General features: G+C 40.3%; 5 protein-coding genes across 27 annotated transcripts; 1 reads left to right on the top strand and 4 right to left on the bottom strand.

The window, feature by feature from the left end:
• Positions 1-76: 76 nt before the first annotated feature.
• LOC135678323 (uncharacterized) lies at positions 77-2,405 on the bottom strand. Its single transcript, XM_065190990.1, has 4 exons — positions 1,698-2,405; positions 908-978; positions 494-716; positions 77-407 (listed from the first exon to the last, which is right to left on the bottom strand). Exons 1-4 carry the CDS (start codon positions 1,827-1,829, stop codon positions 213-215), a joined length of 621 nt encoding a protein of 206 aa, XP_065047062.1. The 5' UTR covers positions 1,830-2,405; the 3' UTR covers positions 77-212.
• A 363-nt stretch (positions 2,406-2,768) lies between these two features.
• LOC103990565 (early nodulin-like protein 15) lies at positions 2,769-3,652 on the top strand. The gene is made up of 2 exons (XM_009409754.3): positions 2,769-3,137; positions 3,220-3,652. Exons 1-2 carry the CDS (start codon positions 2,963-2,965, stop codon positions 3,573-3,575), a joined length of 531 nt encoding a protein of 176 aa, XP_009408029.3. The 5' UTR covers positions 2,769-2,962; the 3' UTR covers positions 3,576-3,652.
• Positions 3,653-3,728: 76 nt separating this feature from the next.
• On the bottom strand, positions 3,729-4,562 carry LOC103990566 (early nodulin-like protein 19). Its single transcript, XM_009409755.3, has 2 exons — positions 4,335-4,562; positions 3,729-4,274 (listed from the first exon to the last, which is right to left on the bottom strand). The coding sequence occupies exons 1-2, from the start codon at positions 4,495-4,497 to the stop codon at positions 3,919-3,921; spliced, it is 519 nt and encodes a 172-aa protein (XP_009408030.2). The 5' UTR covers positions 4,498-4,562; the 3' UTR covers positions 3,729-3,918.
• Positions 4,563-4,807: 245 nt separating this feature from the next.
• LOC103990567 (chorismate mutase 2, cytosolic) lies at positions 4,808-7,609 on the bottom strand. Its single transcript, XM_009409756.3, has 6 exons — positions 7,455-7,609; positions 7,132-7,354; positions 5,752-5,838; positions 5,536-5,679; positions 5,357-5,449; positions 4,808-5,250 (listed from the first exon to the last, which is right to left on the bottom strand). Exons 1-6 carry the CDS (start codon positions 7,487-7,489, stop codon positions 5,014-5,016), a joined length of 819 nt encoding a protein of 272 aa, XP_009408031.2. The 5' UTR covers positions 7,490-7,609; the 3' UTR covers positions 4,808-5,013.
• Positions 7,610-9,455: 1,846 nt separating this feature from the next.
• Positions 9,456-27,193, bottom strand: LOC103990568 (probable LRR receptor-like serine/threonine-protein kinase At2g24230). 23 transcript variants are annotated; one of them, XM_065190978.1, is made up of 10 exons: positions 26,253-27,193; positions 26,106-26,177; positions 25,466-25,529; positions 23,616-23,670; positions 18,340-18,526; positions 15,205-15,266; positions 13,890-13,997; positions 13,577-13,646; positions 12,814-13,452; positions 9,456-12,608 (listed from the first exon to the last, which is right to left on the bottom strand). In XM_065190978.1, the coding sequence occupies exon 10, from the start codon at positions 12,301-12,303 to the stop codon at positions 9,739-9,741; it is 2,565 nt and encodes an 854-aa protein (XP_065047050.1). In that variant the 5' UTR covers positions 12,304-12,608; positions 12,814-13,452; positions 13,577-13,646; positions 13,890-13,997; positions 15,205-15,266; positions 18,340-18,526; positions 23,616-23,670; positions 25,466-25,529; positions 26,106-26,177; positions 26,253-27,193; the 3' UTR covers positions 9,456-9,738. The 23 variants fall into 23 exon arrangements, with proteins under 23 accessions (XP_065047050.1, XP_065047057.1, XP_065047037.1 ...); XM_065190985.1 differs by lacking the exons at positions 25,466-25,529; positions 26,106-26,177 and having other exon boundaries at positions 12,814-13,234; positions 13,303-13,422; positions 13,532-13,646; positions 26,221-27,193; XM_065190965.1 differs by lacking the exons at positions 25,466-25,529; positions 26,106-26,177 and having other exon boundaries at positions 9,456-12,369; positions 12,454-12,608; positions 26,221-27,193.

Genomic DNA, 27,193 nt, shown 5'->3' with positions numbered 1-27,193 from the left:
AGGATCCATTTAATGGATAATACTGTGGAGTATCAAGACATTCCACCATTCAGAATGTCAACTCTAATGACAAATATGTAGAACTGATTATTCTGATTGATTCACCAAATTCATACTAGGAACACCAGTGGCATTAATAAGGCATAATATTTTGAAGTAACTTACCTCTCAATAAAGGGCATGGCTTTTCACCCTTTATGACATAGATTAACCTACACCCTCAAAGCTACCTGATCTTGCCATGTGATCTTTCTCTTCACCACCCGGTTTGATCCACCACCGACATCTCGGCAAATCAAGGGCTTGAGATCATTAGCCACATCATCACAATCCATCAAACTCTTCCTCAACTTATCAGCTTTTGCGGGCCCTAAGCTGACCTGTTGTTCATCCAAACCTTCACCAATCTGCCATGAGGACATTCAGAAAATATTATTTCTCCTTTTTTGATTGTCAGTCACTTAGGCATGTAGCTTGAGATTGCATTACTTACTGACAAGGAAACCTGGTTCAAGTCTATTACTGCTGGGGTGCTTCGGAAAGAATCATCTCTGACTATGGAACTCTGGTCTTTGGCAGGGGATTGAAAAGACGAATTTGGAGGTTGATCGATCATGAACAATTGGGACGAGATACTCTGTGGTTTCTTGTTCAGCCTAAGTGGAGCTTTTCGCGATGGATTCATCGATAGACTTTCATATTTTCTCTGCAAGAATCTGTCGGATAGAGATGAACAGGATTAGTCATTGCAATGGCAAATGTTCTTGAACAAGTTTACTCACAAACCGAATGAATATTGATCGCAACTACCGATTTCTCACTAGAAACTTTTGAATTATTTGGAAACATAAGGCAAACATGGAAAAAGAATATAATGTTGAAAAAGCCAAAAGGAAGAGGTTATAACTTGATTTCAGCAAGAAGCTTCAATTTCTTCTGATCCACCTTCTGCAATTTCCTCCTTTTTGCTTCAGTTTCCTGAGATATAGACTTGTAAGATTTTTGAAGAAACAAAGAGGCTGGGATGAGTATAAACTGTACAGGAATTATGGTGCCCAAGAAAGCTTATATTCTTCTAGTTAGTATGCCTACACCAAATGAACTGATAAATTATTTCTTAACTCATACTTGAACAAAAGCACTCTCCTTAACTGAAACAGAAATGATAGGTAGATCTTTCAAAACTCAAAATCAAGAGTATAATCCGTCATATGGCCGACACGGAGCAATGATTTAAACATCTAGATCTGAAAAATCACAATTTAGAGAAAATAAAACAACAAAAGGCAACATCAAGAGACATAGATCTAGTAATTCAAGCAGATTGGCTTGGAAGCAAGAATAATGAAGAAACCTAACACATAATTCTTGGTTTTTATTTTCTTGAGAAAACTCATCTTAAAATTTTGATTAACAGATGCAACCTAAAATTAATAATTTTTATGCGATACCAAACCTTAACTATATATCTAAAGTGCTTCATGCTGAAAAAACATAGGGCTTTTTAGATTATTGAGTCCAAAAGTAATTCAAGTCCAAGCACCTTAATATGAGATTGCACCATCATACAATAAGCCAACTAAAAAGAAGCCCTAATCACCAAGATCAACGAGATAAGAAAAACCCTAAGCACAGCTCCCCCAGATTCATACACGGACCACAAATAATTTAACCAAGAAGAAACCCAAAGATCTTACCTTTAGCAGATTCTCGTAATCCTGCAGGAGACTCTGGTGCCTGAACCTCGTTTTCGCCTCCTGGCTAACAGGATAATTAGTGGATGGCGGAGAAGACTCCATGGCCGATCTCTTCCCCTTCTTCATCAACATGGCCGCAAAATCGAACCTTTAGAAGGCAGAAGAGGAGAGAAACCCAGATGGAAGGCACCGGATGGGAGAAGGTTCCAACTTTGCAAAGAGAGAGGAGATGGTGGAGAAACAAAGGTGGGGTTTCTTCCTTCCCCTGTCTCCTCCTGAGGTCTGACCATGACCAAAAGGCCCATATGAATTGGGAACAGGAGGGGGGTTACGGTCTTCCTGCTTGGCGGAGACGGGTGGGGAGTTCTCCTGGCTGCAGAGGGGCATTTCTGGTAAGCCAGGGCAGAGAGAGAGAGAGGTTTGGTTGGGTGATGCATATCTGAGGACACCTATCTTTCTTGCGTTGTCTTCCCCCTTTTTTCTCACCTCACCTCTTTCCTTTTCGGTCTTGGCTTCGGTTGTTCTCCCCTCACACAGCTCCTGGTCCAGATGGGCCATCGGGAACAAAGATGTCTACGCGAGGGCATGCACTCTTCCTTGGAGGGTGGAGATTCTTCTGTTTTGCTTCCTTGGCTTGGTTGACAGGGAAGGGTAGAGAGAGAAATAGAGAGACAGGGAGGGTAAGGTGGTGCATATGATGGGAAGAGGAGATGAATGCGCAACATAGTGTTGATTGGGTTGCACAGCAGCGCGCATTCCTTAACCCTTCGATTTGAGGGTTGATTCGGTCGCACAGCAGCGCATTCCTCGATCCTTCTAGTTGATGGTTGATTAGGTTGCTGCAACATTGCAGCACAGCAGCGCATTCATCAACCCAGCGTAAGGTGGTGCATAAATAGAAGATCCGGGGTTCTTCTATTTGATGCCTTTTTACCTATAACGCGTTGTTCTAATAGTGATGTATCATATTCCCACTCGTCGATCCTTCATGATCTAAAAGATGAATCATGACCGTCCATAATCAATCTCCTTCAAATATATTAGATTCAATTCCCGATCGAAACAGATTCGAATCCAGAAAAATTCTATCGATCCAATCAACCAATTCAACGCGCCACCTGATGACCTGTCCCAGTAAATCTACTCGACCGTTGATCTCCAACGGCTATTCCCTCTTCGTCTTCCACCTTAAGTAGCGCCGGAGTGGCTCGACCAGCTTCCCAACCAAGCCATCAACCCAATCTCTCCTCTTCTCGGCGTCACCCATGTCTTCATCATCGCTCGTCTGCCTCACCCTTCTCCTCGTAAGCTTCACTATCTCGGAAGCAAGAGACTTCTTGGTCGGGGGCGACGACCGGGCCTGGAGAGTCCCACCCACCACCAACGACTCCCTCAACCGGTGGGCCGAGAAGAATCGGTTCCAAGTCGGCGACTCCCTCGGTAATCTTCGCTCATCCTTCATGCTTCCCTCTGTGTCTACTGGTGAAGGCAGAACGGTCGCTGACGCGGCTCCTGCGTGCAGTTTGGAAGTACGACGCCGCGAAGGACTCGGTCCTGCAGGTGACCAGGGAGGCGTACTTGAGCTGCAACAGGTCGAGCCCGGTGGCGGAGCACAGGGATGGGATGGCCGTGGTGGAGCTGCACCGCTCGGGGGCGTACTACTTCATCAGCGGCGCGGAGGGGGCTTGCAAGCAGGGGGAGAAGCTGATCGTGGTGGTGATGTCGGAGCGGCACTCGCTTCGCGGCGGTCTCGCTCCGGCTCCCGGTCCGACGGAGTTCGAGGGCCCGGCGGTGGCGCCAACCAGCGGAGCTTCGATGACGGTCGTACTGAAGAGCGGAGTCGCGGCTGCTCTGCTGGTGTTGGGGATCATACTGTGACGGTGTGGTGATGACGACGCATGCGATTTATATTCTTATATTCTTTTATTCTATACAGTGCTTATTATTTGGGATTATATGTGCTATGTGAGTCTGTTTGGTAGCTAAATTTCACATCGAAATGTCGATTCAATTCGCATTAAACCACCAAAATTAACACTCATAGGAGCAGAAGCATCAAATTAACAAGCAATTCTACCAAACAATCCGATCTTAGAGAACAAAGAATGATGCAATTCTACCAAACAATCCGATCTTAGAGAACAAAGACTGGTGACGATGACATACGACCATACCGACCGAGATCAAATCGATATCAAACATATGAAGTGGCCGCCTTGGATCAGATCCCGACACCAGATCCGATCACCATCGAAGCCGCGGCGGCGACGAGGAGAGCCGCGGCGTTCGACGGCCACGGACGGAGCCCCGGGGCGGCGGATCCGGCGGCGCCGTGGGTGGAGGCGTTGGGTGGAGCGGCGGAGGAGGCGTTGAGGGGGTGGACGACGGTGACAGAGACCTTCATGCCGCTGAAGCAGAAGCCGTTGCCGCAGATGAAGTAGTAGGTCTTGGCCTGGTCGAGGGGGATGAAGTCCTTGCCGGAGCTCCAGTTGCCGGCGAGGCCGTCCATGGTGCAGTTGTCGTACCCCGTCTTGTTCACCTCGAACACGTTGTACATGTTCTTCTGGTACCTGAAGGCTGCGGCCACCAAAAGGTCAGGGTGGGGATGGAAACGGGAGGGGGATACGAAGGGCTTACAGATGAGGTCGTTGACGTAGAAGGTCTGGTTGTTGGCCCACAGCGTGTAGTTGATGTTGGGGTTCCACCCGAGGTGGCCGCCGACGATGTGGTCGGTGGCGGAGACGAAGGCCACGGCGACGGAGAGGAGGAGGAGGAGGAGGCGGAGCTGACGGAAACCCATTAGGGCAAGCTGGAGCCGTACACAGACGACAGAGCACAGTGAAGTGGGATGGGGAAATAATGGCAGAGGAAGCAGGGAAGGAGGTGTAAAATTACAAACATAACCCTGCACATCATCGGCATCGCGAACGGCTCGATGGTAGCTTTAATTTGAAACGAACGGTGGATCTATTGTGCCAACTTGTCAATATCTTACCAGCTTGATTTCACGGGTCCCACGACAATCTGTGGCGATCCGCTACTTCTCAGGCTGTAAAGCATACACTTACAACTCATTTCAAGCTGCAAACATACAGAACTCACAGAGTCCAATCGCCTAAACCACATCCATATCTCAGTTACATAAATTTCAAGTTCATTACCGAATCGATGATAAAACAGAGGAAGAAAACAGATGAATTCAGGAATTCAAGAGCTGGAGGAATCAGTAGCATCACAAGAGGCTCCTTTATTCTGTATTCGAAACAACGAAAACAGCAAACACACCACTCGAAGAAGAAATTGGATGCAAAAACTATCAATCAAGACGTCGGAGAAGGTACTCCACTTCGATGTCCTTGGTCAAGGGTATAACCCACTCGTCATAGAGACGAGCAACGACCGCAGGATCCACCTTGTACTTGGTTTCATCATCGAAAGTTTTGTCCTCCAAGGTTACGGTTTGCCCGAACACCATGGCTTTCTTCAGCACCCTTCTTTTGACCATCTCTTCGACAGCCTCAAACGTTAACAACTTCATCAAAGCATCCCTATCCTGCACAAGCAGCAAAGAAGAAACAACTTCGTAATTCTAAGTGTTTTTCTCTTTGAACAGCCAATAGAAGGTAGAACCAGCTGTATCAGTGAAAGGCAACCGATACCTTCGCACAAATTGCTGTCATATAATCTTGTGGAGCATCTCTAAACTTCACCTCCGCAACATACTTGCCATAGTGGATTCTTCGGGAGAGGGCCTGGACAGACAAAATATTCTGCTGAGTGCTCGTCAGATGTATATTGTTCACAGTGACAACAGGCACAAACAAAAATTGATTTTCACCTGCAAACACACAAGATCTGCTGCCGCTGTCGATGTGTAGTTCCCATCATCTCCTTCGACAGTGAATAGTGGGAGCAAATCATTAAAATACATGTTCCAGATGGCATTATTTGCAGTAACAGATGCAGATGCTGGATGGAAGACCTACAATTGGATCATCCTGAGCACGAGTAGAACAGACATCCTAAAATGTGAGACTCAAAGTTTGATGCTCACCTCTGGGAAGTTGTAAGGAATCCCGGATGGTGCAGGAAGATCATCTGGGAAGAAAGATACCTCTTCTGGGTTTTGATATCGACCGAACTGTGACACATTTAAGTGTCATTTTAGCTTATACAGATTATTAGTAACTGTGAGAAACGAAGATGAAGTTTCACCAATTAGATTAGGATTAGTATGTTGGACTGTCTACTTGGATCATTCGATGCAAAAACTAAACTGTATTTGGATTACCAAAATTTCTTGACTGCAAGAACAAACTAGCACACTGAATACAGTTGATGCAGTAATCTAACTTAGTTTGTTCTTGCAGTCAAGAAACTTTGGCCATCCAATTACAGTTCATTAATGTAGACCGTAATGCAGGGAAAAAGATAGACCTCATGATGAACCGTAAAGGGATCATCGAAAAGGCCAAAATAATGGGTTTCGGATGACATTTCAAAGTATCAGAGGGGTGGATGTTTCACTAATTTATACATAAAGAACAAGATATTTGGTAGGAAAAAGAATAATTATTATCTAGTTGTAGTCCAAATGCTTAAGAACCATGAAGAGAAGTATGAGCCCCTATCTTTCTTTCTAGCATTGTTATGCAATCACCCGTGCAACAACAGATAAAAAGTTTGGATAGCTTGTTCTTCTAAACAACCAAAGCCAAATGGCATGTTTCTCTAAACAACTCAATTCTCCCACAATCACGAGATAAAAGTTTGCTTCCAACAGGGACCAAATCATCCTATCGATTTCTCCTTAAGAATATGCCTAAAATTCAAGGATCCGATTCTCTAACTGATAAATTTCCCCAAAAGAGGATGCCCAAATTCAAGGACTAAACAAGACCAATTTCTGACCAATTCCTCCTAAAGAAAGCACCCAAATCAAGAGGTTAGCTCTTTTCATTAGATTCTAATAGTGACAAATTTCTCGTACTAATGAGCAAATTTCCATGGACGAGAACCAAATTCAAGGACCAACTTCTTCTATTCTAGAAGGGACTCCTGGTTGGCACCAAAGCCCACAAGCCTCAAATCGTCCTTGACCATATGTATCCTTGACCATATGTAGACTACAAGATGCTTCGAATCCAGGTTAACCCCCCATAAGCGTGGAAGGAGCTACACAGGATCTGGTCAAATGACAAAGGATCCCTTGAATGGTAAGGAATTGACACTAAATAGAAGATCAAGTGACTTCAGAAATGGAACAATTATTACCAATAAAATTCTTTCTTATGGTATATGTATATTGATCTCTTCTTTGATTCGATAGTCGAGACGCTCTCGTTGGCGAGCACATGACCTATGTGCATGCGATTCTACAGCAAATCGTGAAGTGGGCGGCCAAAAGAATGAGAAAAGAGAGCAAAGACGGGACCTTTGCCTGAAGAACCTCCGCCCCTCTGGCGAAAGCCTCGACGAGGGAGCGGCCCCCCTGTTGGGGGAGCAAGGACGGGTCGTACGCGGGGGCGTTGTAGGGGAACCTGGCCCTCTCGATGAGGGCGAAGACGATGGAGTCCTCCTGCCGAATCAGCGCGTCCCTCACCCATCCCAGCGTCAAATCCTGTGGCGGTGGCGCCTCCTTCTCCTCGTCCATCTCGCTGCAACGGAGGAAGGAGAGCAGAGAGTAAAGAAGACAGGGAGAAGAGGAGGCGGCGGAGCGAGAAAAAAATGTCGTCTTTTGAGAGAAAGTGGGGAGACCTGGTGGCGGCGGTGGAGTGTTCCGTGGAAGCCATTAGCGCGTGCCGTCGGAGTCGGAGTGGCTTTCTTGGAAGCGAAGGCGAGAGATGCTGCGATTGCGGGAAGCAAGCACTCAATCCTTCTCTTTTGTGACCTTCGTGCGGGACCCGCCGGTGGGGTTCTTTCAATCGCCTCACGGGTATACGGAGACCGGTTGGTACGCGGGTAAGTTTCATATGACTCTTCCACCTGAAATCATTAGATCGTTATTACGCGCGTAGCATAGCATATAAACCAACTCAATCATACGGGACATAACATAATGTGCACTCGAATTCTAAAGCTATAATGTTGTATTAATATGTGGAATAATTTGAAAGCTCGATCTCTGTGACAGGAGAAGGTATTTGGGTAATAACAACAAATTTGTCACAAGTGAAAACAGCAAATGATCGGTAAAAACAAATCATTTGTCTTCACACATAGAGAATCCGAGGAAAATAAAATAATAAGTCTTTTTTTTAGTCCAATCACTAATTAGCAAAAGTGAAAACTAATTAATCTTCTGTAGTTAAATAATATCTCGATTCTTATATTAAAATATTTATATTAAAATCTCTATAATTATAAAAGTAAAATATTTAATTTTATTTATCCGACTATCATCGATTTCACCAACGGAAGATACAGCACGTGTATGAATGATATGAAAATAATGAGTAAAAAGATATATTCAATAATGATGATAGATGATGACACCATGGTGATTGTTGTAATAGTGATCGACGAAAGCAATATAATAGTCGAGGAGGAAGAGGAGGGAAGTGAGATAGAGCGGTAAGGCATTTACGTTGTCATCGGAGGAGGAAGAAGAGGGAAGTGAGGCATCTACATCAACAATGCACTACTCAATCTCATCTTCCTCCTCTGGTACCGCTTTGCATCTCATCAGCATTGAAAGAGGAAGAGAAAGATGAGATACGTGATGCATTTGCATCGCTAACGACAAAGAGAGAGGAAGAAAAGGCAAGTAAGGCAAAGAGGTGCGACGCTACAAGAGGAAAAAAGAGGCAAGTGAGGCATTTGCGTCGACATTGTATTGCTCTACGTCCTCTTCCTCCTCTAGTGTCATTTTATATCTCCACCACCTTTGTAGAAATTATCATTTTTATGTCATTCAGTGCTATATGTTACGTCAGTAAAACCGATAACATTACGATAAATGAGATTAATGTAAATTTTTTAAATCTAAAAATTGATATGCTAAGGAGGTTTGACTGTGAAGAAAGTATGGAAGGATATCGACACTAGTTTTTTTTATAAGACGTTAAGATCTTAGAATTAGTCGTTTAGAATCAAACCATCTCATTGTCTGTTACACTAAGACAAGTCAGGATTTTATCTTTGATCTATTAACTTATTAAACCATGAAGTCAAATCAAGTATTTGCTTGTTTTCATAGGATCTGCATCGTAAGATTTGCCCTATCTTGGTTTGTTTCACATACTACATGTTTATGTAGGGGAAAAAGAAAATATGAGACGAGGAAAAGGATTCAAAGAGTAGGGGAAGGTAAGGATGAATCAGGTACTCCTAATTCTTAGACAGTGCCAACCTGCTCCTAAGAAATGATGAGGTCAAACCACACAACATGCACAACAACGAAGCCACTAACCAAATCCCAACATTTGGTGTGCCACCATGAGGTCTCCTACCTAATCCTTCTCAAAGGAGAAGACAACACATCATATAGGGTAGGAGGAAAGCATCTTCCAGAATTGCCTACCAATCAAAAGCAGTTCTGCATTGACTGCTGAATCACAGAGAAAACAGTATACAAGCTGTTGTGTGGAAAGACAACATATAATTTACAACTATAACACTGCATAGGATGTTTAAAGTATGCTGATCTAGCTCTTGAAACATCATTTTTATTATTAATTCATGACAAGTGTCGACACCTTGTGTGCCGATAAGGAACATTTATTGAACAAAAGCTATCAGCATTGAAACCTAACCATGTCAAGATTAATAGTCAGCAGCTCACACTTGACATTAAAACAGCAGTGTTTCATTGACAAAAGATACAAAGGATAATACAGCAACTCTGCAAGTTGCTCTGCTACAAATTTTGAAGGCAGGCACAGAAGCTACTTTTATGGTTTTAGAGAGAAACCAAGTTATAAGAAGTTAAGAGAATATGACCTGAGCATTTCCATCGTACTACGTTGTCATGATGTACTGTGAACCATATTGGCCAAGAATTAGCTCGAGACCAGTATACACCTGAACTGAATTCTACGATTCAATGCATAATAGTGACAGGTTCGATATCCTTGAGGAGACCAACAATCTGGTGCATGGATGGCCTCTTCGGTGGCAAGTCGGCTGTACATAGATAAGCAATTCTTAGTGCTTCCTCCATTTGTTTCTCTGGTCCTGTTTCACGAATCTTTGGATCAATCAATCTCGAGTACTCATTTCTCCTCACCAGATCCCTTGCCCAATGGACCAAAGTAATCTCCTTGTCTTCGGAGTATTCATCTCCGATCGGTTTCTTCCCTGTAATAAGCTCGAACAGCACAACCCCAAATCCATAAACATCGGTTTTTGTAGTTGCCAACATGTTTTCTAACTCAGAGAATTCTGGAGGAGTGTAACCCGGTGATCCTCGCGAAATATCACCCTCCATGCTATTCCCCACTATACTTGATAATCCAAAGTCAGCTAACCTAGACTCCATCGCCGAATCAATATAAATGCTACTTGCCTTCACATCTCTGTGAACTATTGGAGGGAAACATCCATGGTGAAGAAATGCCAATGCCCTTGCAGCACCTATTGCAATTTTGTGTCTGAATCTCCAAGTTGTCATTCCTTCAGTGGTAATACTCTGTATGACAGCATTATCTTGTTCCCATGTATCACTGGTCCAATCTTCGGTCGATTGCAGGCCCAGTGGTAAATCATGGAGTAGATTCTGTAGGTTTCCGTTCTCCATGTAATCATATATAGCAATCCTTTGATCCCCAGCCAAACAGTAACCGGTTAAGGACACTAAATTGGGGTGTTTGATCTGACCAAGTCGCTCGAGCTCTTTCGCAGCTTCCTGATCTGTCACCATTGATCCATGAACCAAAACCTTCATGGCTACATGAATGCCTCCAGGTAGAAATCCTCGGTAGACAGGTCCATACCTTCCTTCAGCCAACAAGGTTCCTTTGTCGAAATCGGATGTCGCACTCAAGAGGTCAGCAAAGGTAAAGTTCAGTAACGGCTTCTCGAAGATGACAACAGGGACAGAGGTAGCAAGCTTGACGTCGGCAACCCAAGTTGTCGAATCCGTCTGAAAGTAGAAGGGGCCAGAAATGTTCTGTTCCTCCCGGTATGACGGTTGCTTGACTGTCCACGATGGCGTCCTCTTTCGAAGAGCCAGGGCGAGGCTGATCAACCCTGCTAACAAAAAGAACAGTGACAAAGCCAAAGCCAATCCTAACTTGAGATCCTTGTGTTTGTTATCCACAGATCCAATACCATCCGGGTTAACTGCAATGGGGCAGTCACTCTGTGACCCGATGAATGATGATTCCAGTGTTTCAGGTGAAAATTTCATACCACAATAAGTAAGGTTGTTGTAGGAGAAGTTGAAATTTTCCATCACGGGTAGCTTCTTTTGCAAGGACTTTGGGATTTCGCCTGTGAGATTGTTCAGCGAAAGATCTATCCCTTGCAGGTTCTTGGTGCTTAGCTCAGGTATGTTGCCAGTAATATGATTCCGGGAAAGGTCCAATACCTTCATGTTAAGCAACCGAGAGATCCGAGGCGGAATTTGGCCGGTGAGATTGGCTTTCGACAAGTTCAAGTACTCCAGAGAAGATGGCATTTCTAGGAGATGAAACTCCTGGCTAGAGAACTTGTTAAATGCGAGATTAAGATGCCTTAGTGAACTCAAGTCCTCCAGACCAGGGAAGAAGTACCCGGTGAGTTCGTTCATCGACATGTCAAGATAAACCAGAGAAGACCAACTGGAGACGGAGCTGTGATGTACCTGAGAGATGAGGCCATGAAACTGGTTGCGGCTCAGGTCCATCACCTGCAGTGGATCCCGGAACACTCCGAGGGCCAGTTCTTGCAAAAGATTGCCCGAAAGATTGAGATAGGTGATCGAATCCAACCTGGATAAATCCGGCATCTTCCCACTGATCTCGTTTTCGGAAAGATCCAGAGTGCTTAGGTTCTTGAAGGCAACACCAAATCCACCAGGCAAACTCCCGCTTAATCGATTGTGAGAAAGATCGATCGCGACCAGAGAGGTGCATCCAAGAATCGCAACGGGAATGCTCGCCTCCAATAAGTTTCTGCTGAGATTGAGGACCACCAAGCTCGACAGCGAGCCCACCTGCGACGGGATCTCGCGGGTGAACCAGTTGTGCGAGAGGTCGAGGCTTTCCATGAGCTTGAAGTTGCCGAGGTTGCTCGGAAGCGGCCCCGTGATCTTGTTCCAGGAGAGGTTGAGGCTCCTGAGCGAGCTACCCGGTTCCGCGAAGTCCAAAGACAGCCCGGTGATGTTGTTGTGGCTGAGATCCAAGACCCGGAGCTCGCTGAGCTTACCGATGGTGGATTCAGGGATAGGACCGGAGAAGCCGAAGCCGGAAGCCACCAAGCTGACGACCCTCTCCTGGCCGTCGCAGGAGACGCCTCGCCATGAACAGACTCGGGAAGAACTGCCTTCGGCAGAGGAAGGCGCCACCTTCATCTTCCGGAAGAAATCAGAGACGACGAAGGCATCCGTGTTGTTCGGATGCTGCGAGGCCAAGCACCTCAGCAGCAGAGAAATGATCAAGGAGAAGGCAAAGACGCCGGTGCCCATCGGCGGGAAAGGCTGAGAGAAGAATTTGGCTTTTCCTCTTCCTTCCTCCTTGCCTCCAAACTCTCTCTGCTAACTCAAAAGGAGGCACACCTTCTTAGGACGACGAAGTGGCAACCTTTAGACATCAAAGAAACTCCATCTTTGAAGCACCTCGAGGTCCCAAGCCTCCGCTGGCGCCTCTGAGCTCGGAAAAAATGGAGCTTTTTTGTTCTTTTGGGCAGAGCGTGGGAGCTCATGGTTGTCTCGACATGGAGGCTTATGCAAAGACGACAAGGACAACACGGGCGCAGCTGCAGCCTTTTGTCCTGCGAAAGAGCACGACAAGTGATACCTCTGTCTTTCTATCACATGAGAGAAGAGAAATAGAGAGAGAGAGAGAGAGAGAGAGAGAGGGATCAGCAATTATAAGCAAGAGATGGGTAATAAATCAACGGAAGTGAAACCAAAGGCGTTCGAGTCGGAAACTATTACTGCAGTTGGTATTTTGAGGCACAAACATCAAACAATCACCTTAGAAGCTCAAAGCATGTGTTTGGGGGAAATCTGAGACACCCAAATCCAAACAGTGCCGTCGTTGGATTCTAATCACTTGGCAATGTAATAGAACCAAGACAATCCAAGTCTACCGGTTGCGTTATTACAACCGATCCATGATCCACACAAATACCAGAAGTGAAGTAATCCTTGCAAGCAGCACCAACACACAATCATACAAACATTACAATCCTACCTGCTACATGAACATCTAATGCATTCAGCAAGAACACAGGGTGTTGAATGGTGATGTGTTGATATCTTCCTGTGGAGCGAGACCCAACCACAAGGAAAGGGACGTACCGGAGTTGTACTAAGGTGTACGAAAGCCAAACAGCAAACAGTGTTTCCCGCCCTCGTGAGCACCGTAACGTAGCTTCCACCGCTCCGCCGCCCGCTTCGCAAACATCAAACGCACCATAAAAGTTCTGAGCCCGACGCCACCGACATCCCAAACGTACGTACCTCCGTGCTTGCGCAGCCTAAGCTTGGCCTTCTCACACACGACACTTTGAGGACCAGAGTTGATGGCTGTGCGATCGGTATTCTCGTCGATAGAGCAGTTGAACTCTCTACCGTCCGCTGCTGCAACAATTCAAAATCAATGTATAGTTCCTGCAGCAGCCAAAGAACACTGACGATAGATGCAAATCCTAAAAAGAAAGTGGGGGAGGAAGAAGCTAAAGATCAACACCATTTCGGTGGGGATAGACCAAAAGGAATCAATCAGCCAACAAACCATGTTTCCATCCATGCTAGATTGTGAATTCAAAAGTTCCAAGCCACCAACCGGAGAAAATTTTGACAATCTGTAAATGGAACATGTCATGTTTGTGATTCTCTGATTTTTAAAACCATATTCTGAAAGAAAAAACTCGAGCATAAATTTTAATCCGATAACAAAACATAATCATATCAAGTAATATGCAACCGCAGAATTATGCTTTAGAGAAAAATAAAGGTTGGATATTACAAGTTACATTCAAACATGAGCAAAGTAGAATGTAGTTTTACCTGCAGAACGAGCAATATACTGGCAGAACGAGCTTTACCTGCAGAACCATGTAGAAAGAGAATTTTGTTATTGCGCTATCTCCGTATCTGGGATGGATTTCTGATACTTCCCTTGTTCTTCAAGCTGATACTTGACAGCACTATATCTGAAGAAGAGGATACAGTGAAGAGAAACACTAGGTAATTTGGCATTACCAAGAATAAAATACTTTGTCAGGGTATTGAACTGACACATAGAATTGGTGTGATTTAGTTTGCTCTGATAAATAGCTACAACAATTCTTTCTTGCAATTTAAACATCCTCTTCTAGTGACAATATCCTAAAGGTACAAAAATAGACACATAAGTGGCAAATTTAAATATCCTAAAGAAATGCAAAGTCATGACAATATCTACGGAGGATGAATTCAATCTAGTGAAACTAATCAGAACAAACGGAACTAAATCCAATTTGATGAAATGAAACTGATCATAATCTCGGACTGGCCAGGTTTTGGAGCATATAATGATTAATTCACATTGTTTTCTGCGGTTCGCCGATAAATCAGAGACACCAAGACGCTTGAACTGATTCTTTTTGCAAATATGAAATCGTTGGAAACTCAAATACAAGGAAAAAAATTATCTACACTTATGAAGCTCAGGTGGTTGCTCGGTTCAAAATATTAATTTTATCACAAGTGGCAAGATTTGCAACATGAATCGCCAAAACAGAAACATATCAGTCAGACTTTATCCTTATAATCACAAATAGAATTGTTCTCATGCTATGATTCTGATATAACCAGCCTTGAGTTGTTAATTACATGCCGAAACTAGAAAGATGACATATAGTTTTCCAGAAACAGAATAAAAGGGGCGGCAGAGTGTATGATATTCAATGTACAGTTTTACGCCTGCAAACATCGGAGACAGAATGACAGTTGTATTTGAACGACCGTTCAGGTTCCACTAAATTGGAAACAATGGCTTCCTTGATGATGATCATTGAAAAAAAAAGTTAAAACATACATGAACAAATTCGCATATGTTGTAGAATTAATTTTCATTGTAATTCCTTCTATTTACAGCATAACATAGATCTAACATTCTATCTAAACCTTCATGAAGAACCATCCAACTTGTTCTTTAGGTTTGGCTTTCATAACTGTGCCGTTATATATTAATGTTATGTTTTAAGTTAACTATCAATAGGATTTACTTCCTTGATGACTTTAACATGTTCGGCAAGTCCTAGCGACGAACACAATTCTACAAAGTACAAAAGGTCGGTTGTTGGTATAGGAAAGCGTACAGCATGTAAAGGATAAACGGTCAGTGTTTAACTGAGAGGATCAAGTTTCCAGACAAACCTGTAAGTTTACTCCCTTGATGCCTTTCTCATATCCTGCATGACCCAGTGGACAACTCAATCCTACAAAGAACAAAAGTTAGGTAACTCATATAGGAAAGCACGCAGTAGTTGGTATAAGCACTTCAGAATTTGAAAGTCCTCAGGCTTTGCATGTACATACACAGAGAAACACAATAGCCATATAATGAAAAGTACAAATTAGAGATTTAGACAACAGGTAAAACTTTTCTAAAATTAAAATGCTGTACTCATGCCAAGCACTTGATGTAGCTTCCGTATCACAAAATTTCCAGTGATATGATGACATGCAATTAGCATAATATTTTTCTACTGAGGACATCCCAATATACCACTCATACTGACAGAAAGGCCCCAGAAATTGAACCAAATGAATTATAATAGACTGACAAGTGTATGTTAAATACCTCTATACTGTCCCTGAAATCACTAGCAAGGTAAATACCTACAGCAAGCATGAAAGTTTGCATACAAAATGTGCAGGCACCTTAACTAATACAGTATGGTAAAGCCCTAAATGTATGGGATGGTATTCCAATGAACTAAGCATCCGAGAACCCTAATCACTGTAAATAAATAATTTTCATATTAGAAAATGGCAGGTGATAGCTGACAAAACATATGTTCAAACAAAAAGAAGGATTATCCGGAATGATTATGCGTTCTGCCAATTGAGCACATATTAGAACTTCGGTGGATGATGCTTAAACAATAGATGGGTTGGCTAGCCAAATAAGTTCAGAGGTACGGTTGCTCGATTATATTAGTGAAATAATATTTTAACATCACTACATTAGAATGTTCATACATGGATTCTAGCATTGATCCAGACATGATAGTTAAAAGTTACACCACAAATTTTATTGAAACAGGATTTATTTTGGGTCTCAGTGCCAGAACTTAGATAATTCTATTTGAACTCAGTTGGACTTGGGTAATGGCTAGATCTAAACCTACAGAAGATAAAGTCTTCAATGTCTTGTTGAAAATAATTCCTTAATTCTTGATTCTAGACAATAGGTACTTCTCCTTCCTGATTCTGTCATATTAGTATATGGAAGGTTGACAGATGGAGACTTGTGATGCCATCTAGAGTGCAAGAAAAATTGAAACCTTTTATGTGACCATTACATAATGCAAGGTTGACGATAAATTAATAATATACAGTGGAAATGAATTCCTATTTCATCGATCTGATAGCTGTGCAACTTGAACAATCAGACTACAAATCACCTTTCTTCAAATGCAAGTTTATATAAAGCAAGGATGGAATCACAAGCTCTGCATCACCAGCCATTTCAATTGCATGAACATAAAACCTGGTCAGCAAAGGTGGATCTACACCAAGAGCCATGTGAACTTCTCAATCTTCACAAGGGAAGAACAGACTGGTCTCTCTATGTAGAATAATACTTGGTTTCGTTTAATATTTTAGGAGTGAATATGACCAGTATTAATTCCACCTCTGATGATTGCAGTATAAAATTGTTATGATAATGTCACGCTCTTAATCAGTATGAATTTGACACCTAAAACCTTTATGGAATGCCAAAAAACCATTATATGGTGTTGACATTTTTCTTGGGTACTTTGGAGATCTGCTGATGCATAGAGTGCAGAACCAGGGCAGATGAAACAAGGAATTTGTTTGACTGCTAAAATTTTTATATTTATAATTTATATCATTTGCGACACTTTTGACATCAAACTCACAATTGAAGTCCCAAATATTTATAGACATTCATAAATTTTGGAAAAGAAAAACACAAGAGAAGAGATTTAACATATTAGGTGACAGTATTGGTTAATAATCATGTACACACAGTTGCTATGTCTTCAGAAACTAAGATTATGGATTAATAAATTTTGTCATGAAATTCCGACTACAGAATTAAGAATTGAAACAAGCAACTTAACCCTTCCATCGAAATTGATAATGCAATATGCATTAAAAATATCATCAAACTAGAATTGCAAAAGACTACAGAGAATTATTGTATAGGTTAATGGGTGATACATATTGACATAAAAGTTAAGAATACTGGAAAACAATGAAGAAAAAAACTTAAAACCAGGAGAGTCATAAGTGATTAAAAATAGGATTTGTGTCTGAAAGAAAAACAAATTGGGATGTGAATACCAAGATCCATAGCTCTCTAATTAATATAGGCTCATACAATCAAAACTGGTCATTTTCAACCACAGCCAGTGAAAGGTATTGAGACCAATGAAATTGATCAATATAAGCTGAAACTTGCCAGACACAAGTTAAATCATAACAGCAAATTCAATAGAATAATTTAAACCAATATTGTTCAATAGTAGAAGTGGATGTCACATGAAAGAATAAATAATTTGAGCAATTCAAATGAAACTCCAATAACTGATGACAAAAGAAAGTTGCATATGATGTCTGGATCTGAAGCATTTATATAACATCTCTACAGTTGCATTGATTTGAATTCATTGTTTAGTAAAGAAGTTCATGTTTGCTTAAAGCAGTTTTACTACAATTTACATGGGAAAGATTTGAGTTGTTGATACTCGCTCCAAGTTTATCAAATGCCTGGATTATGGGGTGATGCAGTGAATGATGAGTATTTAATTCTCCTAAATTTCAACATAATAAATTCTCAAGTTATTGATTTAAAGAAGATGGTTTGTATCTTGCAAAAACTATTAAAGCTCTCGATCACCAAGTACAAAGCATCAAGAATTATTGATGTATTATAATTTGTACTTGACTTTTAGAAAATTATGATCAATTAACTAGGTGGCTGAATGATTTAATGCACAAACCATATAAAAGGGGAAGAGAGGAAAATTAGTAGGGTATTTAGTATTTGAAATCATATCAAACTTTTGTATCTTTGAACTACTAATCTTAGTCATCTCTTAAAAAGACAGAGTTCTCTTTTATTCTCTCATATTTCACTTCTTTTTCTCATCCCCTTATCTTTTCTTCCTCTTGATTCACATTATTTGGTGTCAAAATCTTCCTATGCCAATGGAATTCTTTCTTCTTATCACAACCGGAAAAGACAAGGGTGATGCAACCAAATAGAGATAAAAGGGATGCATAAATTAAAGCACTACGAAGATAAGTTGAGCTTACCATGCACCTTGAGTGTCAAGAAATCCATGGCCCTAGAGACTCAAGCTATGGTTATACAATGATAAATTCAAAGACATGAATCATTTTCCATCTAGAGAAGTTCCAGGAGACTATTCCATGGAGAGGTTTCTTCGTGCAAATGACAACATCAAGATTTACTTATCGGAGTTCCGTGGTCAACTCCAACCTGAAAAGTTTTTTTATTAGCTTAGTGTCGTTAAGAGATTCTTTGAGTACAAGAAGACCATAAGTAAAATGAATTACTACAAGACTTCGATATTATACTTTAATATGATAAGATAAGGTGCAAAATATACATCTTCAGAAAGGAAAGATCAAGATTTTTATCTTGGACAAAGATGAAATCTCTTCTCCATGATAATTTTCTTCCATTTCAGTATGTTCAAACTCTTTTTTAACAATTTAGCAATCTATAACAAGCTAGCAAAACCATCATCGACTACACTAAAGAATTCTACGAATTGATGGTCTGAATAAGATTATAAAATAAAAAAAATAACTCATTATAATATATGTTGGCAGCCTACGAGCTATGATTCGGGATGTAGTGAAGATTAACAATCGGAGGTTATATGATACTTATCAATTAGCACTAAAAGTTGAAACAAAATTTGTTATAATGCTAGTGGATCAAAAACTAGCAAAATCATAAAAAATGCATCTAAGCTAACTCCTACCAATCGTGAAGGGCAATTTATTCGCACTAGTCACATTCCTACTTCATATGCAAATAAGTTGGGTATTAGAGTGCCCAAATAGATAAGCTGATGCACACATCAACTTTGCCAAAAAAAATGAAAATGCCAATGAACAACTTAAAGATCTTAGAGAACCAAAATATGATGAAGACCTCAAGGAGGCTTCTAAAGAAATTGCGCCCGAAGAAAATGAATGTTTGATAATTCATAGAGCATTTGCTACTCAAGAGATAATTCTAATGAAGAATAAAAATGAAATAATATTTAAGACATGCTACAAGTCTCAAGGGCAATTATTTTGTTATTAATTGTGACAGTTGTGAAAATATTGTCTCTAGATATGATAGACAAGCTCAAGCAAAAGATAGAACCACATCCAAAACCATATTTGCATAATTCAAAAAAAGCAATAAGGTATGAGTTAGTAAATTATGCCTATTTTCTTTTTCAATAGGAAAAAACAAAAAGATAATGTGTGGTGTGATGTAGTACTAATGGATATTAGCCATATACTCTTGGAAAGATTATGGGAACATAATAGGTGTGTTATCCGGTAGAAAGAACACCTATACTTTTAAATTAAATGAAATTAGAATTGTGCTTTTGCTATGGAAAGAGGAGTTTGCTCCCAGTCCTTTAACCGAAAGATAGGAAAATAACTTCCTCACCTTAAATAAGTTTAAAAGAGAAAATGAAGTTGCATTTATGTTAGTTGCTAAATAACACATGTAGCCAAAATTCAAAGACATTAGCTTTGAAGAATTTCCTAGTGCCTACCTCCTTTTCCAAACATTCAACATCGAATTGTTCTAATTTTATGAATAATCTTGCTAAACAAATATCAGAATTGGATGAGTTGTAAAGAACATGAAGAGTTGAATTAACAAGTTATGGACCTTCTACACCAAGGTTATATTTAGAAAATTTTGAGCTTATGCCTCGTATTCTATTAACTCCAAAGAAGGATGAAACTTAGCCGATGTGCATTGATAGTCGAGCTATCAACCAAATCACTATCAAGTATAGATTCCCTATTCCACGTGTGGAGGATATACTTGATATTCTTATTGGCGCATAATTTTTCTCCAAAATTATTCTTAGAAGATGTTGTCACCAAATTTGTATTAAACCAAGGGATGAATGAAAAATCATGGTATGCAATTTCGAATGGTACCGTCCGGTACGCGCAGTACGTACCGGTTCGATGGCATACCGGTACGTGGACCATCCGTTACCGGACGAACCGTGCGACCGTGCTACAGTGCTACCATTCGGTATAGTGCTGCAGAGGAAATCGCTCGGTAAGTCCTGGTGTACCGTTCGGTATGCCCTGGTGTACCGCTCGATATGCCGGTACCATACCATACCGAGCCAACCTCGAAACACCGATACGATACGGTATTGCATACCTTGTGAAAAACTACTTCCAAGATTCAACAACTTTCAAGACCCAATCTTGAAATTGATCCCACAACAAAGTATATTGATACATTGTATACCATTAATACAACAATGTCATGATGGTTGTAGTTTAATCATCATGAATCACATGTGTCCGAGAAGATTATGAGATGATTCTCGCATGTATTAGTGCGAAGAATAGAGAATATTAGAAGTTCTATTTTCATCACTGATCTACCACTCCATATCATAAGATTGATCATCATACTACTACTCGAAGAAGAGTGACCAACTATCCCCACCCTGTTGTTGGCCGTAAGATTATCCATAATACGACGGTTGTAAAGTTGATGAGCTTTGCTATGTGTTAAAATAAGTTAAAATGGGGGGAAAGACTATTTGAAATAAGATAATCTCAGCCTTTAATTAGTAATGGTCAAAATCGAACCATTACCGATATGGACCCCATATCGCTCAATACGATGTCATAAAACATGTAATGCTCATGATCCGCATATCAATCCCCTGTCGGACCACTACATACCGCTCGTACTAGGTAGTGTACCACGGTACGACGAACCTTATTCCTATCAACCTTAAAAGAAAAAAAAAAGCTATATGTAAATTTCAAGAAATGCTCATTCATGAGAAGATTAAAGCTATTCAATCTTACGATATATTCGAAGTTTTCATAGTTTGGCATCCTTTCATCATCGATTTATTCAAAATTTAAGTACTATTGTAACCCTTTGATTAATTGTATAAAGAAAGGAGTGTCTCAGTGAACGTGAGGCAAACAATAATTTTGAACCATAAAGGATGAAATTATTGACTACTCCCCTTCTTGCATTATCGGATTTTTCTAAAATATTCTCATGTGGATATTTGTGGAGTACTCAACCAAGAAGGCAACCACTTGCATTCTTTAGTAAAGGCTTAGAAAGAACTATTCAACTTATGATATTGAATATTATGCTATTATTCAAGCACTTGGACATTAGAGACCCTATTTAATTCAAAGAAAATCTTAAATTCTGATCAAGAAGCTTTTAATATATAAATCCTCATGCAAATCTCGATAAATGATATTCAAGATGAATATTATTTTTACAAGAGTATAATTTATTTTGGAGCATAAAAATAGAATACGTAATAAATAGTAGATGCTCTTAGTCAAGAATTGGCGCATCTCAATACTATGTGTGGTCAACTAAAAATAATTTAATACAATAAGAAGTACTTACCTTAATCATGAAGATTTTTGTAAAATATAAAAGTTATGCATAAGAAGTCATAATGATTATTATATTATCGAAGATGGTTTTCTTTTTGTGAAACTCAACTTTATATTCCTAAATATTCTCAGAGAGAACATATTATCAAAAGACTATAATTTGGTGGATTGAGATATCATTTTGAGATAGACAAAATAGTCTTTATCAAAGCAAAATAATTTTGGCCTACAATATGCTAAGAAATTACATGTTATAGGAAGTGATGCAAATTGTGTCAAACCTCAAAAGGATAAACTCAGAACCTTGCTGCATAAACACTTTTACCAATTCTCAATGCTTTGTAGAAAGATAGATTGAGTAATCTACTATGATGCTTCGTTGCAAAAAGGCCAAAACAATGAAATATTATGCTACCTCATGTTGAATTTGCTTATAACACTATGATTAATCATTCTACCATCAATTGTTCACTGGAGATTGTTTAGTATCATATTTTATCTCCTATCTAGACCTTACTAAAATACCTGAATCACCTTTATTAAGTCAGAAGAGAGGGTTTAGCTATTACCATAACAAAAATTCATGAAGAAATCAGAAAGAAGCTTAAAGCTAGCAGCCAAGTTTACAACAACAACAAAAAAGGCCAATAAGCATCATCATGTGAAGATCTTTGAAGGAGGAGATCTTGTTTGGGTCTATTTGAAAAAAAGAATATTTTTTAACAAGAATTTACAATAGACTCAAAAAAAAAAAAAAAAATTAACCCCTTGCAAAGTTCTCAAGAGAATCAATGATAATGGCAATGTTTAAACTTCCTCCCAATGTTCACACTTACACTGCATTCAAAATCAAGACTTATCAATTTATCATAAAAAAATGATTAGAAAAATTCTTTCTCACCTAGGGAGGATGACGTAGTGCATAATGAGAATTGAATTCTCCCAAATTCTAACAAAATAAATTCTCAAGTTCAAACTCATCAAATATAAAGAAAATTTTAATAAAGACTATTAAAACTTAATTATGTATTACAATTTATGCTTGATTTTTAGAAAATTATAATTTATTAATTGTGTGGTTGAGTGATACACTATACAAACTATCTATAAAACGAGAGGAGAGGAAGGTTGATATGATATTCTAGTTTGAAACCATATCAAATTTTGTATCTTTGAGCTACTAGCTCTTAGTCATCTCTCGAAAAGAGAGCTTTATTTTATTCTCTCATATTTCACTTTATTTCTCACCCTTCTTTTTCTTTCTCTTGTTTCACATCAAATTTTCTATCTCTCAAAACCTAATATCAACAAAAATCTACAAGTCAACATGTGCACATGTCATATGATAAAAAAAATCCTTGGGTCTAACCTTGCATCAATATAACAAAGAGTGGGGACTCCTTTAGATAATCCACGCAGACATACAAAGTTGATCATAACTGTTGGCATAAACTATATCTTCCAAAGGACAAAACTATGAATATTGGCAAAAAGAAAAACAAACCATCACCTTCATTACGAGTAATAGATCTCCATGTGAAAATCATGAATTATAGGTGACTTACTCATGTAGGCTCCTACTTGGTGGTTTCCTCAGGAATCATTTGGGATGTGCACAAATATGGAACCAATCTGTCTATAGAAGCACTTTTCTCTACAACACCCAAGAAAATTATTAACTGAAAACTAAAACAATCGTGTCAATAAGTCTTATCCCAAGCTCAAGGACTATCAATGCACCCATGATCCCCAATTGGATATGTCATCTAGTTCCTAACATTAACATATGAAATTTAGTTTGTCTGGTCTCCTTTTCTCAAAAGAAAATGTTTGTTCAGCAAACATTGTCAAGAAGATAATAGATCATTGTAATTGAAATAACCAAATGCTAAGTTTGTCTGACAGTAACCAAATGTAATTACCTGTGGTCGCTGGATGTGCTTCTGTTTAGTCTTCCTTTAACGTCACCACCATTCACTGGAAATTATATTCCATTAGAACAGCAGAAGAAAGCTGATGCATATATGTCAAAAATCTGACTTTGTGCATATAAATAAAAAATCTGATGTATATATGCTTAAAAATCTGACTCATTTAAGCATAGTATGCCTGACTCTACCACTGTTAACATCAACAATCATCTGGATGTTGTAGGATGGGAAAAAGCGAAACTAGACAATGGAATAGGGGATTATATCTTCAAAGCAATCAAATTGAATCAATATCAAGTCATTTTAACTGTCTTATGGCTTAGACTTCACCTCAGGTAAACAGTGACTCACATTGAACAAAAGAGAATCACCCCCTTACCAGGAAACAAACTAAACTATCAAAGACATGATCCAAAACAGATCATAACCAATGATGCTACAAAAGATGAGATCATTCTGAGGGTAACTTGAAAAGAAAAATATATGATGAGGGAAAACAGTTTAATATAGGATAGTCCAGAACACACCTACAGATGGCCGGGTCAAATGAGGTATGTCAAATAAGATTAATAGTGTGAGGACAGATAAGATGAGGACCTAAAAGAAACTTCATCTCAAACAAATAAAATTATATTACTGCTCTTAGTTTAATTAGGATATTGAAATAAGCAAAGCTCGATGGCACAAAAAGATCAATTTAATTAACCCATAAAAGTATGAAAACTATGGCTTGTATTCTTAATTCTTAAGTCCAACATTGGCACTATGACCTCCATTATGTTAAGTCCTGTGACAAAGAAGATTTCTTTCATGGAAGGATTTAGAATCAAAGGCACAATCATGTGGCACCTTATTGGCTTCATGATAAGCATAGCCCGACTAAAGAAATATTGAGATGGAGGTTGGATGCACCAAGTGGTCCACTGCCGGTTCATTTTGATAAATGACAACATGAACATCATTTTTCATGGGATGGACTGTCTCAAGACATGTTAGATTTTATCTACCATAGCTGCACCTATGGATAGCAATTATCCACTCACAATATCCAAATCATCATGATGAGGTGCATCCCAGCTACCAATAATGGCATCCAAGCAAGCTAATCCGGATATCTAAAAGAAGAGAAGGTTCAATTGTTAAAGTTCGATGAGAGCATATGAATGTTTGGCCTTGAATTCACCTTATATATGCCTCTTTGTTTTATGGTTACAGACATAAACAAGGGATATAAGTGTGTATTAGTACACTAACCTATCCAAGCTAGAACATTGCTTTCCATTTGTCATGCCATCAAGAAAAGATTATGGTAAAAAGAGGACGAGCTCCATGGTTCTTCTCATAGCTAGTGATGAGAGCCATCGTGCATACCTTAAGATTCTAAAACTCCTTCAGAGGTATATGTTCCATGTCATAGGCATGGAATTTATAGATACCAACTCTATATTTCTGGGTTGCAACCAAGAGTTTAATAAGATCCATCTTTGTACGGTCAGGCAGGTCCTGTTATATTCGAACAATTCCTATTACATTTCTCTTCCACTTGGAAATTGCTTGCTGCTAAAGCATCCAATCAAGACAAATCCAGTTGAATAATTTGCTTTAACGATCATATCTCGAACCTAAATCCCTGATCCAATAAACACATACTTCAACTTCTTCACCTATAATGCACAAGGTCCAAGAACTGCACCATTTCATGATGAATCTTATGTTGTAAACTGTAAAAAATTCATATTATCATAATCTGATTCATCGGACTAACAATAAACCATTTTAAGTGGTATAACAAACTGAAGCAACAAGAGAAGAAGAGAAGAATGTCTAGCCAGAAAACCTACCACCAGAGCGAAGAAAGCAGTAGTAAAGTCATCTTCTTCCATTGTTTCAAAAGAATCAGTCAACCTACCACGAGGAATTGTAGACCACAGGCAAAGGTGATATCCCAAAACAAAAACATAAAGAAAAAAACTTGTGGGGACAGAGAAAACACTAAGCACAATGATGTTTTGTGGTAACAGCCTTCCTAAAGGAGAGAGAGAGTGGTAGGCAGAAGGGAGAACGACAGCCAAGAAAAGGAAAAATATCGACCACAGATTATTTCCAGTCAAAAGCGACACCTTCGTGGAGTAAGCTGGTGCAGCGATGATAACACCGTCAAACTGGGATTCGACGACAAAAGATCAAAAGCACCTACAACATGCCAGATATGTGAATGCCAAGAAACACCGCTTATCTTCCCACTCCATCGGCCCAACAAAGGCATGTGGAGAAACAAAGTCGAAGATGGTGAACATGAGCAACACTTCCCAAACCAAGCATCGACTACTCATCGGTCGTTATAATCGTCAACAGAATCATCAAGAAGAAAAGAAAGAAAGAAAACTCTAGTGCGCCATTATCCGAAATAAGAAACAGTTCTGTCGGAAAAGATGGAATCTTTATGCTCTAAGGTTGTCATAACAGGGAAACATCGCTTACGGATCATGGCGTGTAATGAATCTTTCTTCAACTCAGCAAAGCAACGACCGATGAGTGCGGCGAGGTAATGGTCTAAGAAAGGGGGCAAAGAGTTAGAAGGAAGAAGAAGACATACTGGGAACTCATGGCGTGTCATCAAGACTGAACCTTTCTCCGACGTGGTGAAGCAACCGTGGAAGACGGTAGAGATGAACTTCGAGATCACCTTCCCTCCACAAATCCCTACAGCTTCATCCCATCTTCCTTTCCGAAATACTCCAAATCCTGTCCAAAACAGGCAAAAAAAAAAAAAAAGGAGACAAGGAAGAGGGAGAAAAAAAGGGCAAGCAAACAACAAAGAAGACAGAAGAGAAAGAAGGGCAGGACGTGTCAAACAGTGGCTCCCGTCAAGGCCGCACACTCTGTTGAATGAAAGGCCTAGTGTACTCTCCTCTCTCTCTCTCTCTCTCTCTCTCTCGCTCGCTCGAATCCAACCCACGCAGAGACGGACAGTCCCCTCCCTCCAACCCACCTGCCTTCTCAAAAGTCACGCTTCCTCCTGCACAATTTCCTTAATTATCCGAAAAATCTGACCAACAATTTCTTGAACAAAGGCAAATAATTAAGAAAAGAAGCCATTTAGGCACGCAACGCCAAGAGATTTAACGACATCAAGCATCGGTCTCTCTTCGCCCGGAGAAATCCGACGGGCGGACAGGCAGATAAGATAAGACCGACAGCACAGCAAAGCGAAGCGAAGCACGGATCGAGACGAAGCTCCCGAGAGGAGATCGGCGACGGATAAGCACGGAAGGGGAACGGGATCGCATCTCCAGGCATGGCTCAAAAAAGGAAGGAACAACAAAAGGCTGACAGGAAGAGAAGTGAGCACGCAACGGAAACAGCACCGTCGCATGCCATTTTCCCCCGCTGTGTGCTCACTCTCTTCTGTCAACCCCCCTCGCATGAAATCTCCTCCTCCTCCTCCTCCTCCTCCTCGAGATCCCCATCCCTTCCTCCTCTCTCTCATCTGCCTGCAAAATATAGGGTTTGGGGGAGGAAGTTCTCTCTCACTCTCTCTCCTTCCGGTCTTGAGGTAAGCTATCGGA

This window comes from Musa acuminata, chromosome BXJ1-7 (assembly GCF_036884655.1).
Source record: "Musa acuminata AAA Group cultivar baxijiao chromosome BXJ1-7, Cavendish_Baxijiao_AAA, whole genome shotgun sequence".
Lineage (NCBI taxonomy): Eukaryota > Viridiplantae > Streptophyta > Magnoliopsida > Zingiberales > Musaceae > Musa > Musa acuminata.
Note: the sequence above shows the minus strand (reverse complement) of the source record. Positions and strands in the feature narration are given on the sequence as shown.

Bases quoted from the DNA above. Each gene is read 5' to 3' on its own strand.
- LOC135678323 (XM_065190990.1), bottom strand. From the start codon at position 1,829: ATGTTGATGAAGAAGGGGAAGAGATCGGCCATGGAGTCTTCTCCGCCA. The intron at 979-1,697 runs GTAAGATCTTTG...TCTATATCTCAG, and splicing joins ATTACGAGAATCTGCTAAAG to GAAACTGAAGCAAAAAGGAG. The intron at 408-493 runs GTAAGTAATGCA...TCCTCATGGCAG, and splicing joins TGAACCAGGTTTCCTTGTCA to ATTGGTGAAGGTTTGGATGA.
- LOC103990566 (XM_009409755.3), bottom strand. From the start codon at position 4,497: ATGGGTTTCCGTCAGCTCCGCCTCCTCCTCCTCCTCCTCTCCGTCGCC. The intron at 4,275-4,334 runs GTAAGCCCTTCG...TGGTGGCCGCAG, and splicing joins CTACGTCAACGACCTCATCT to CCTTCAGGTACCAGAAGAAC.
- LOC103990567 (XM_009409756.3), bottom strand. From the start codon at position 7,489: ATGGCTTCCACGGAACACTCCACCGCCGCCACCAG. The intron at 5,839-7,131 runs GTCCCGTCTTTG...AATGTGTCACAG, and splicing joins CGGAGGTTCTTCAGGCAAAG to TTCGGTCGATATCAAAACCC. The intron at 5,251-5,356 runs GTATCGGTTGCC...CTGCTTGTGCAG, and splicing joins TGACAGCAATTTGTGCGAAG to GATAGGGATGCTTTGATGAA.
- LOC103990565 (XM_009409754.3), top strand. From the start codon at position 2,963: ATGTCTTCATCATCGCTCGTCTGCCTCACCCTTCTCCTCGTAAGCTTC. The intron at 3,138-3,219 runs GTAATCTTCGCT...TCCTGCGTGCAG, and splicing joins CCAAGTCGGCGACTCCCTCG to TTTGGAAGTACGACGCCGCG.
- LOC103990568 (XM_065190974.1), bottom strand. From the start codon at position 12,303: ATGGGCACCGGCGTCTTTGCCTTCTCCTTGATCATTTCTCTGCTGCTG.